At 48.2% G+C, this 12107-nt stretch overlaps 2 protein-coding genes across 5 annotated transcripts; one reads left to right on the top strand and one right to left on the bottom strand.

Annotated features, from left to right (window-relative positions):
• The first annotated feature begins 345 nt into the window (after window positions 1-345).
• Window positions 346-6117, top strand: NOXRED1 (NADP-dependent oxidoreductase domain containing 1). The gene is made up of 7 exons (XM_040701888.2): window positions 346-1570; window positions 1874-2099; window positions 3757-3929; window positions 4069-4249; window positions 4504-4658; window positions 4857-5079; window positions 5612-6117. Exons 1-7 carry the CDS (start codon window positions 1510-1512, stop codon window positions 5901-5903), a joined length of 1311 nt encoding a protein of 436 aa, XP_040557822.1. The 5' UTR covers window positions 346-1509; the 3' UTR covers window positions 5904-6117.
• A 421-nt stretch (window positions 6118-6538) lies between these two features.
• Window positions 6539-11879, bottom strand: SAMD15 (sterile alpha motif domain containing 15). Of its 4 annotated transcripts, none has more exons than XR_006939513.1 (4): window positions 11702-11879; window positions 11227-11325; window positions 8708-8775; window positions 6539-7055 (listed from the first exon to the last, which is right to left on the bottom strand). XR_006939513.1 is itself a non-coding variant. In XM_046942572.1 (4 exons), exons 1-4 carry the CDS (start codon window positions 11830-11832, stop codon window positions 6789-6791), a joined length of 531 nt encoding a protein of 176 aa, XP_046798528.1. In that variant the 5' UTR covers window positions 11833-11879; the 3' UTR covers window positions 6539-6788. The 4 variants fall into 4 exon arrangements, 3 of the variants coding, with proteins under 3 accessions (XP_046798528.1, XP_040557823.1, XP_046798529.1); XM_046942572.1 differs by having other exon boundaries at window positions 11736-11879; XM_040701889.2 differs by lacking the exon at window positions 8708-8775 and having other exon boundaries at window positions 11188-11325.
• Between the last annotated feature and the right edge of the window lie 228 nt (window positions 11880-12107).

Below are 12107 nucleotides of genomic sequence, written 5' to 3'. Positions count from 1 at the left end.
CAGCCATGTGAAGTCTGAGGGCAGGTTTGGGCTCCAGCATCCCTGCTGCACTGTGCATCAAGTGCAGTCTCAGTTTCTGTGATCACTCTTGAATTTTTATTCCATTTTATCTTTTTCCCCTACAGAGTCATAGGCATGTTTAGGTTGGAAGGGATTTCATGACCATCTTGTCCACTCCCCCAGCTCAGGCATGGTCATCTGAAGCGGGTGGACCAGGACTGTCTCCAGATAGGTTTTCAGTGTCTCACAGTTGGAGATACTGCTCCTCAGCCTAATTAATTCTGTTCCCGTATTTGACCATCGTCACTGTTAAAATAATAAAGAAAAACATACTGTGCTCGTATAGAATCTTCCATGTTTCAGTTTGAGCCCGCTGTGTCTCGGTCTGTCACAGGGCACCATTAATGAGCATCTAAGTCTCTTCTTCATTTCCTCCCATCAACTATATGTGTTGATGAGTCTTCCTCTGAGCTTTTTCAGGCTGACCAGTCCTAGCTCTCAGCCTCTCATATGAAAGATGCTACAGTCCCTTAGTCTCTTTGCTAGACTCCAATATATTCGTGCCTCTGTTGCACTGAAGTGCCTAGAATGGGACACAGAACTCTGGGTGCAGAGGATGGAGCATCTTTGACTTGTTGGTGCCTTTCTTCCCAATGGAGCCAGGATGCTGCTGGTTAGGGTAATGCTTTCTGCCAGGCTTATCTGTGTGCCCCAGGCCAGGAATTGCTGGGCTGTTGCTTGTTGGAGTTTATGTCAGGGAGCAGCAGGTGAAGCTGAACAGATCCTTGGAGGAATACGGTTAAGCCCAAGAATAAATCTCACCTGCATTCCCCAAGTTTGGGTCCTGGATACCTCACCTGTGGTAAGTTAGGAGCAAAGTACAGCAGGCTGTGCCTACTGATCCCCTGAACTTGGTGTGTAGAATGCAGTGCTTCTGACCTGTGGATGTTGGATTTCCAGGTAAACGCATCCTATGGATGTAGGGGGTGGGTTCTATGCAAGCAGTAAGTGTAAATGGCTACAGGTCGTTGTAGAGCTGGCATCTGCATTAACAGTATAGCAGGTACTGCCCCACTGATGTGGATGATTTGGGGATACCCTCGATGGGATGCATGTTTCTTTAATACCTGTCCTAAACCCTGTGTGCTTTTGGCACATGTCTATTGTTAGGCAGTAGAGTCCAGGTGATGAAAGTAAATAATGGATAGACTTTGACAAAAGGAAGCAAAAGGAATAAGGAAATGCAACCTATCTGCTCTCACCAGCTGAGAGGTACCCCTTCCCCATGACTGCCCACAGGCAGGAGCCTGTGCAAAGGTGCTCAGTCCCCTCCCTGGTGGTTTGCTTTTTCATGCTCACCCAGCTGCTAGTGTTAAGGGCACAGCCATACCCTGCAGGAAAAGCAGAGCCTGCTGCAGTTCCCGCTAGCCCAAGCCCTGCCATAGGGATGCTGCCAGCTCCCAGGAAGGGCTGAGAGTGCCATGGGGCAGCGGTAACCGGGTGCTCACCATGGCAGCAGGGGCACAAAGAGGGACAGAACCCCCACAGGTGGAACGGTGGCTGGGTGCAGGTCAGGACTCTAACCACGTGTGACACGATAGGCATGGGTTATCCTTGTCCCTGACTAGAGCTTGGCTGAAGGCTTTTGGGTTTTAGTCTGTTCTTTATCTCTGTGCAGATCTGCAGTACGCTGAACAGTGCTGCAGGCTCTGTGGGATGCTGCATGTGTAGGCTCAGACACCCACTGGCATAACTTGTTCCCAATTGCTGCACTGCATGTGGGAACCAACCAATTTTACAGGTCCCTCATCTGCAAGGAGGAACCCTGAGAGCAGCTGGGGTTTGTGCACTGTCTCCCTTTCCTCCCCGGCAGGTGCTGGGCTGCGGGATGGCGGCCATGCCCTTCTCCTAGATCCTCACTGCTACTGCCTGTCCTGGGCCAAGATGGGGGATATTGAAGAGGTTTTTGCGTCCTTCTTGGCTGCTGAAGCAGTAGAAGGAGAGGAGGCCCTGCTGTATCTGACGAGGCGTTGCAAAGGGCTGGCAGTGAGCGCGTGTGCCCATGCCGTCTTCTTCTGCAGGCTTCTGCAGGCCTTCAGGTAAGGTGGAGCTGAGCTCCCTGTGCGGGCTGGGTGGTGTGGTCATCAGGGGGCCTCAGCACCGAGCTCGTTCCAAACTGTCTTGTTGTTACTGAGTGTCATGGACGTATCTCTAGATCTGTGTCCGTGACAAGGGGACAGCGGGCCAACCAGCACACTGGCCCCCAGAAAGGTGGGGGAGAGGGGGGAAGGGAAAGGAAACAAAGAGGGAAGGGAATAAAAAAAACCCAAACAAACAGCAGCAACAATTTGAGGAAGAAAGTTAATTTACAAATTGTAATAGCAGAAATATAAGTTAATTGGGATAGAAGCTAATAAACCAAATAAATGAGAGAGATAGTGTCCAAAAACCAAAGGCCTTAGGGAGCACGTGTTGCAGAGATCAGCAGTAAAAGAAAGGGGCAACCTCGTGACTTGTGAGCAGTTTTATCTTTGCCTCTAAACGGAAAACAGAACGGTGGAGGTCTTCTGGGAGATGTAGCTCTTCTCTTCTGAGAACCAGCTACCCAGAAATATCGACCACCCACGGAACTGGAGCATTAACTCTTTTAACTCCCAGTGCACTGCACGATGTTATGATGTGGAATACCAATAACAAAAAATCACTAAACCACAATACTGAGCTAAGATGTGACACAGGTGCACCACCACTCATCCTGGTGTAGTTCCAGATAGCACCAGTGTGTCACTGGAAGAGCTGGGGAAGTAGCTGGTCTCTGTGGGGAGCTTCTTGCATGGCTCACACCAGCTCTCTATGAAGTTAAGGATTATATAGGTGTGTGTATGCAATGCTATAGTTTGATTACTTTTTATCTGGTTCTGGGTGGGTAAAAAGTCACCTAGTATTTATACCCACACTTGTCAACTCCTCAACATCCAGCTTTGTCTGAAATCGCAGTCAGTCTTAATACTCAGGGATTTTCCCCTTAGTTAGGCAGTTTTCCATCTGACAAAACCAAGGACAGAAGATTGCCTCTATTGCCAAAGTGGTTTTCATGCCAGAAACCTGGTGGTGCTCCATGCTTGCGACTTGCTTCCTCCACCAGTGTATGTGATTTATAATGAGCAAATAATCCTACATTAGCACGTGGTGTCCCGTGTCCCTTCTCAACAGCAGTCCTGCTGACACTAGGCTATGCTCCTCATGCTGACTTCTCCCTGAGCTTGGTGTCGTCATGGGGGCTTGATATGCTGGGTATCAGCTATTAATTTGCTGAGCTGCTTTGCAGCAACTCGCACCAGTGCCATGGATATCACAACCGCTCACCTGGTCCTTGATCTCAGGGCCCCTTTTCATCCGCCTTCCCCTGGGAGCGTAGTGGTGGCTTTCCCCTGGGCAGCCATACATCGTGGGGTCCCTCCTGGCACATGGGGTTTGGTTGCCTGATGCGTTGGGCCAGCAGAGTGGCCAGTTAGCCCCAGCATGAGTACTGTGGACGCCATGCCCCAAGCCTCATGGCTGCTGCACACTCCAGGCTACAGCCATCAGCCTCTGTCATTCTGGTGACTGTTGGAGACCAGGGTGGGATGCAGGGGTTGGGGCTGGGGTGCTCTATGTAGACATATGGCCTGGGGAAGTCCTGAAAGGGTAGGATTGCATGTGGCCCAGGGAAATCATGGCTTCCAAGGGGCTGACAAAGTTTCTCCACTTCTCCAGGGTGAGCAGCAGTGGGAAGGCCTTGCTGACTTCTCTGGCAGATAGCCACAGCCTGAAGGTTGGTATTATTGGTGGAGGCCGCCTTGGGAAGCAGCTGGCCCGAGCACTGGTGACAGTGGGTCAGGCTCCTTGCTCCAGTGTCCGCATTTCTACCCGGCGCCCTGAGAGCCTGTGTAAGTGCTCCCCAGCCGGGCCAGGCAGCGGGGTGGGCTTCTGCTGTGCTTCTGATGGCCCTTCAGGAAGAACAGGCCCTGGGGTGCCCTTTGCCAGTGCTGAGTCCATGGGCTCTGAGCCCTGTGTGCCTTGCTGCAGCACACCTGCAGAAACTAGGGCTCAACTGCTTCTACGACAACGCGCAGCTGGCAGCCTGGGCAGACGTCCTGTTCCTCTGCTGCCTGCCATCGCACACGCCATCCATCTGCTCTGTAGTGCGGCCAGCCATCCGGAAACCCTGCATCGTGTACAGCCTCATCACTGCTGTCCCTCTGCCCAGGTAAAATGCACTTGGACGTGTTACCATTCACCCCAAAGCTCACGGGCGAACACAGCACGGTGCTGGCACAGCCATTGCTGCATGGGAGCACAGCTCTTACAGCATCTCATGATTTTATTGCAGAACATTGCTTCAAACCTGGTTGTAGTCAGCCACTCCCCACTTCAGTTGGTCACTGAAGGAGTGGGACGGGGCTCTGAAGCAAGGTGAGCCTAGACACCCTCTTCCTCTCTTTGGGCCACCTTTGCTTTCAGGTTGAAGCAACTCCTTTGCTACAATGCCATCGTGAGGCCACAGTACCAGTGCCCTGGCAAGGAGCCTACAAAGGAGTGGGGGACAAAGGGGGCGGTCACAGAGGCGCTGCAAGACCTTGCTGTTGTGCAGGCAACGTGCCCCCTCAACTCCCAAGGTACAACCTCTCATTTTGGTTAAACTTGATAGCGAAGATTAATTTTAGCACCCTCACCTAAAATGATCCCAAAACAGAGATTTCAGGTAAGCTTGCTCTCGTTGCTAATGCAATTGCTTACAGGAGAGAGGGCTGAGGATCTCTCTTCACACCTGTGTGCACATTGGTTACTGACATTTGATTTTCTTTGTTGTGCAGCGAAAATAAAAGTCAATGGCAAATGGCTGGTGGGCATTTTCTATGCAGCCCTGAACAGCAGCATGTGGCAGAGCCTGCCTCACCAGGAGGCACTGGCATTGCTCAATGACCTCTGTTTTCCTGAACACTGCCATATCTGTGCAGAGCAGAAAGCTTCCTGCCCACAGTTTACATGCGAGAGTTTTGTCAGCAAAAGTTTTGCCTCTTCAATGACTCCAGAGGAGTAAGTAAAGGGTTGGATGCTGGGCTACTGCTTTCCCAGGCTTTCTCTGTACTCTAAAACTTGACATATCCCAAAGCCAAAGCATGGGGTTGTCATGCTGGGTTGGAAGGTGCTGAAATGTATGTGTATGTGTATGGTCCCTTAGGGACCATATACCTGCCAGAAAAGATTGCTTTAGATGTGCTAGAAGTAAAAGACCTGGACTGTCATCACTGGGTTGTTTTGTCCTGGTTCTCAGTTTCTGTCTGTCTACTGGTCAGGACTGTCTGAAGCCACAGGATGTTAAGTTGGGCAATTCTGCTTGAGGGAAAATGCCCCTGTTGGTTCAGGGGCTCTCTACAATCATTATGTTCAGTCTTGCTTTGAATGGTGCAGTAATGACTGGAACTTTAGATTCAAGTCTTGGAGTATGATTGTTTCCCAAAACCAAAGAAGGAGACTAGCAGCACATTCTAAAGAAAACTAACATTTGTAAAATTATTATCAAGACTGTTATTGCCTACAGAAGATTCTGATTGTTTTCTCTCCTCAGAACCTTCCCATGGTTTGACCTGACAGCTGCACAACTGAGAGAGTCTCCCTTTAGCCAGCTGCTAGAAAAGAGTGAGTCTGTCCAGAACCATCTTGCTCTGCTGTACCAGGCATCTTTTGGAGACTGGCCTGTGAAGCAGCATGTGCTGACCAGCACCAAGACTTCTCCTACATTAGCCATAACGGAACCTGGCATGATGTTGGTTCAGGACTCCTCACTGTCCACAGCTGCTTCGAAGGTTTTTTCAGGAATTCCAGAGGAAACTACTGACTATGTTTCTAAATCCTCATAAACTGAAATGAAGTCCACGATAGGATGTTATGCTGAGATCTCATCCCGGAGGGATGAATACCCAGAGATGTTGACAACTCTCTTCCATCAGTTTCTCTTGCTGGTCTCAGTAGTATCTAGTAGAAGAACACACTGTAACGACTTCATATTGCCAGGCAGAAATAATGCCAAAAAGCAAATAAACCTTTACTTGGACTATATTTTGTCCAAATCCACTCAGGACAAGTAACTTCATTTCCCAACTTCTCTACTGTAGCTTACAGTATTCCCTCACACTTCCTGCCTTGTGTTGCAGTACTGTTTGCTACGATAAACCACTTCTTGGTTCTGTTTCACACAAAATCAGTTCCATGGTTAGGACAGGGATTGGTTGTTTACACTGCAACTTGGCACCTCCAGACTGCTGATAGCAGCAGGCAACACAAACGTGCACCACTGTGTGCGCCATTTGTCCTACCTTTGTAGTTAGCAGTGTTCCTAGTCTGCAGACACTAAAACCCAGGACAAATCTATCCATGTGAGCAGCAGAGAAGCTACTGCCAATCAGTGGAAATTAAAATATGTCTAGGATTGATTTTTTTTTGGTCTTTTTAATCAACTGTGAAGCAGCAGAAATAAAAGACAGACAGTCAGTGGTAAAGTCGCACCTGATTTATTTGTTTTGCTTCATTTAGTTCCTGGAAGCAAATGAACTGGAAAAAAATCTTACAGAAAAGAGCCAATGCAGGGATGTGTTTGCTGTCATGAAATGGCCAAGAGCTGCAATAGCCTTTCATATAATGTGAAAAATGTGAAACTATACCATCCTGGACAAATAGCAAGCTAATAAGGGTGTATACTGCTCTCCCAGGTGGGCTTCTCACACAGGTGGAACTGCAGTGTGACTCTAATCCTGAGTGTGTGTGCTCTGCAATAAAAGGACAGCATCTATTTCTACCCCAGTCTGTGCCTGTTGGAAAGGAGCAAAGGTAGAGCGGGGCTCTAGGCCTGCTTCTTGGACAAACTGTGAGAAAGTGAGGGCATCTGCTTTCTGTCCTGATCGAGACTTTTGTTCCAGGAAGAGACCCATGTTGTCTCTGTATGGGAGGGCAATGGATCTGCTGAAGACAGGCTCCTCAATCCCCAGCAACTCCCGCACGTGTCGTGAAATCTCCTGAAACACAAATACATCAGGCAACAATATGAGAAATTCTCACTTCACGGGACATTAGCTAACACCATTTGGTGCCAAAGCAGCAAAAAATAAAACTGAGTTTCTGATTTTGGAACATTTTTGCACTTGAAGTTGCAACTCAGGAAGGATCTGAAAGCATGATCCTGGTATGACTTTGTCAAAGGAGAGGAGACTGCACGTTCTCTAGATTTACTGTGGGTGACAGCCTCACAGCTGCTTACTTTAGTGGTACAAACAGCCTGGCTTTCCTGTTTGCACTTGCAGAACAAACATGTTATGGATGAATGAGCTGGAGTCTGCCTAATGCAAAAACATTGCTGTTTGCAAAGTTATATTGTCAGTAACTGGGTCTATACATAGAAGAGCTGGAAAAGCTAATGAGGCCAGTAAGCTTTATTGCTCATTAAGAAAATCAGAGGCGACTGGCTGGCAGAGCCAGCTGGGCTGGGGCTGTTGGTGAAGAGGTTTGCCATTATTCTTGAAGTCACTTCCAAGGATGTAACCTTCTGATTTGACTGAAGCGCTGAAATGCACTTCACAAGGTTTTACTGATCTTTCACAGCATTTCCTCAGAACCTTCCCCCAACCTTGGCTTGAGCCTGAAGAGCAGTACACTGCTTTATCTGGGATCAAAAGAACGCTGGACTGGTATTTTCAGTGGCTTTGATATACTTTATAATAGCAGTACAGTGGAATTAAACTCAGCAGGAACTTCACCTGACCGTGCCGAGAAGCTCTCAGAAAATTTAATGTGTAGTTTTTTTTTTTTTATCAAAGTGCCATTTCCCCTATATTGCAAAACGTTTCTGTGTCATTGAACTGATGCTATCATGCTCATTTCTATAGTAACTATCAGGTTTTGACTGCTATCAGCCTTTCCCTGATATTTCTGGTTGGGAAGCTTGCGTGCCCCTGTGCGCGGCATTGTGATGTGACCTTTGCACGTGCTCCAGTACACTCTCACTGAGGGCCCTAGGTGGGCCACAGTCAGCTGGGACCTCTGTGAACCTGGATCCCGCCTGAGTAGGGTAGAGGTAGAAAGCACAAGCAAGCAGCAGGATAGAGCGTGATTTTGAAGAACATCCAGGTTCTGTTGAAGTCTCAGATGATCCCTACTCACTTACAAGCTTTGGAAAACATTACAGATAGTCTAATTTGTAAGTTTGCTGGAGTATGTCAGCTAACACTTATCCTGGCCTGGTTAGTTTCTCCTTCAGTTTCTACAAGAGAAGGAGCAGGTTTTGCAGTTGATTTCTCTAACCCGTGGCTTAGTTTTTCTTAGCTGTCAAACAACTACCATACAAAACCCCTATATCCCAATGAGGAGCTGGGGATTAAAAATCTTACAGAGAACTTGTCACCTTTAGTAAGTGCAGATGACTGACTGCAGGGGCTGTCTCTTCTTGCACTAGACATAGTCTTGAAAGGCTTCTGTATGAACAAAGCCAGCAATGCAATGTGAAGCCTTCACCTCTGCGATCAATATTAAAACTCATGGTACTAATCAATATTTTTGGTGGCATATTCAATTTCAAACAAACAATTAAGATTGCTGAGCTAGAGGGAAGCTTGGAGGTGAAATTGCTTTTTGGTACTCTAGAATAAAAAAGCAGTTTTCATATGCTATTCACTGGGGCACAGAGATTTTCTCTCTCCCTGGTTATGTGAACTTCTACCTCGTGTTCTCTGGGGAAAGCAACTGTAAATCAAATGTGAAACAATTGGCTTGGCTCAGTAAGTGCAGCCTCAAATCCCTCTGTTTCCATTATGGAGAGGAATGAGGGAAATGAAATTTAAGTCCACTTGCTCTGATAACGGAAGGGATCAACGAATCAATTCTAGCAGTACTACAACTGGGTAAATTATCCTGTCTAACTCCTGAAAATAAATGCAATCGGGTATCACCTCCCTTTAAAACCAGATGACTTTTCCCACCTGTGATCCAAAAGAGTCTTGTCCTTATTCCCTGAAGAGCTCTGCTCTCCTAGGAAAGAGCTGCAAGTATTTTGGAGGTGTTTTATAAGTTCAACTTTCTGTTACATTTCTCTTTAAGGATTACTTGTGTGGTCTGCCTCAATTTCCCAGACACATATTGAAAATAGGAAGAAAAAACAGGCAGTAACTAAAGCCAAGTCAGTTCACAACTAAAGCAAAACCTCGGTTTTATTCCTAGGCTCGTCTTAGATCACTACCTGATTTTAAGTTGGTGTTTTCCTCTTTGCTCCTTTCATACTGCTACAAGGACCTCACGGGGACACTGACACTCAACTACAGTCACTCTGTTGTTCCAGCCTGAGCTCTGCTGTCCTCTGGCTTCTCGTGCCAGGTCTCTGTGTGTCTATGCTTTGTAGGCTCAGAAGGCTCTGATCACTAGGTATACGTGTACCTGCTTTGAACTGCAGGTTGTGTAAAGACCTAGTACCTTTTGATCCCAAATCAGACCTCCTCCTGTTCCTTCTGCATTAACTGCATCTCTGATGTGGTTTCTTACACCGATAACTTACATCAGCGGAAAGCAGTTTTATCTAGGTTTCCTCCTACGTGTTATTTTAAGGCTCTTTTTAGTACATAAATATGTTTCTTCAATGGCAAAAGTCTGTATTGCCTTTTGTTTTGATTCAAGATATAGAAGTTTGACTTTGCAAGAGACCAGATTTGACCATCAAAGGGGAGGATGCATTTAAGGGGAAGCATGTGATTGGGATAACTGAAATCACAGTCAGTAGTGGATGACCGTGATTCAGACAGCGGATCCGTTCCCGATTGCAATCTCTCTCTCGGAACTGTTCAAACAAATCTAAGCTCATGCTTCTCTAGCTATGACTACTGTTGCACAGGGTACATGCTGTTGGGTATCTCAGCATTTATCTTCAGTAGTTTTCTTTTTGATGCTGACGTTAAGGTGATGGGTAACTGTAAGCCACAGCAGTCAAACCACACGTCCCAGGCAAGATAAAGACAAATCACTATTAATTCCTCTACTTTACACTTTATAAAACATAGGGAACATCTGTGCTGCTTCCACAGTGTATGCACACAGTGATGTATAAAATCTTTTAAAAATCCAGATTTCCTTTGGCTAAACCCTGCGTTGGCTGAGTGTTTGGGGTATACTGGAAAGTAAAACAAAAAACAGTAAGTATTAGTGGGTCCTTTACTATTTTGATGTTAATCCAAAATTCACAGCCAGTGTCTCTGGTATCTCACACCACTATAGAGCTGCTGGTTTCAATAGGACTACAGTATGCCATAGAAAAGGAGTGTGGTTTAATGAAGAGTAAGCCTGAGTGTGTTTCAAATACTGACCTATAATACTTGTGCAACATGTTGTTTAGATGAGGTTTCTCGTGTTTCCTATTGCCATCCCTACATGAGGGATAAACAAATAAAATGGGGAGTAAATGAAAGATCAAGACACTCTTTTCCATCGTGGTCCTAATGAAAACTAAATGAATTTAAAAGGATACAAAAATTACCTACATATATTGAAAGTATGAAATGCTGCATCTCTGTACCATCAGGAATCTTTGGAAGGCCAAACTGCAGCCTTAACCTTAGCTTATCTGTTGGTGGTTTTAAAGAAACAAGGTCTTGAGAGGAAAATTACCAGAAATTACATGTTTATAAAATGGGGAAGAAGCAGAGACATTTGTGTTCAGCAGAGTATAAAACAAGGAAGTAATAATGAGTTGCCCTTCTGCTGCTTGAGAACTGTGGTTTGACTGTTGCAGGTTAAAGCTGCCCAGATTTGCAGATGTTCTACAAATTAAATCAGAGAGATCAGTAAGTGGAAAACTACTGGAAGGAAATTCTGAGGGAGTGCCTATGAAAGACATTTGCATCTTGCTAAGCAATTTTCTGGGGTCAGGGGGGCAACACAGGCTAAAAGAAAGGCAAAGCACTTCTGATGTGCTGATGTTGTCCTCGAAAGGCAGCCTGCAGTCCCCAGTCAGCTACGGAGTTGCATGTGAAGACCTGAACAACACACTCATCGGGTTGAGTAAGACCTGTTGTCTGCTTTCAGGCTCACTGCTCACACAAAATCTGCCCGGGCAGATGGGTGGCAGCCCTGCACCCTGGTGAGCAGGTGGGGCTGCAGCTGGACTCTGACCGGCTGAGGCAGCTGCAGCCCCACAGCACACACGTGCACCTGCATGTGTTTGAAGTCTGTGATGCCCATGGCCGGCAGGCTGGAGCAGTTCACCAGGATGAGGCGGCGGCCGGTGATGCCGTTGGCTCTGAAGCACTCCTGGGCAGAGAAGCAGAAGGGAAGGTGATGGGACATCCGTAGCCCTCGGCCATCCCCCACCAGTGTTGTAGAATCATAAAATCACAGAAAGGCTTCGGTTGGAGGACCTCAAAGCCCACCCTGCCCCAATCCGTGCCGTGTGCAGGGCTGCCCCCCACCAGCTCAGGCTGCTCAGGGCCCCATCCAGCCTGGTCATCCCCTCCAGGGACGGGGCACCACAGCTTCTCTGGGCAGCAGCGCCAGCGCCTCACCTCCCTCTGAGTAAAGAATTTCCCCAACACCTAACCTAAGTCTCCCCTCTTTTCGGTTAAATCCATTCCCCCTCGTTCCATCACGGTGTCCAGGGCCTCTGACCCAGGAAGCGGCAGCCCCGCACCTGGTACTGGGGGAAGCCGAGCCCCGACACCCACTCTGCCACCTCGGCGGTCCCCCAGGCCAGGACTGGGCGGGCGGGCCCCCGCTCCGGGCTCGGCCCCATCGGCGGACGCGCGTCCCCCCGAGTCCCATCGCCCCGGTAACCGCCACTTCCTGCAGCGCACCCCGCTTTCCCTTCCGCCCCCCCTTCCCCCGCCCCCCCTGGCAGCGCGCCGGCGGCTCTGCGGAACCCGTTCTCGATTGGCTCCGTTGTCGGGGGAGGACGCAAAAGCATCGGTACCCCGAACCGCCCTCTTCCCTCGCGCGCACCGCTCGGCTCTTTCCGCCTCTCTCTCTCCGCTCGGGTGTTTCCGCCGGCGGCGGGCGCAGCGCTTCGGCTCCGCTCGGGTGTTTCCGCCGCGGCAGGC

Source organism: Gallus gallus, chromosome 5, assembly GCF_016699485.2.
Source record: "Gallus gallus isolate bGalGal1 chromosome 5, bGalGal1.mat.broiler.GRCg7b, whole genome shotgun sequence".
NCBI classification, from domain to species: Eukaryota; Metazoa; Chordata; class Aves; order Galliformes; family Phasianidae; genus Gallus; species Gallus gallus.
Note: the sequence above shows the minus strand (reverse complement) of the source record. Positions and strands in the feature narration are given on the sequence as shown.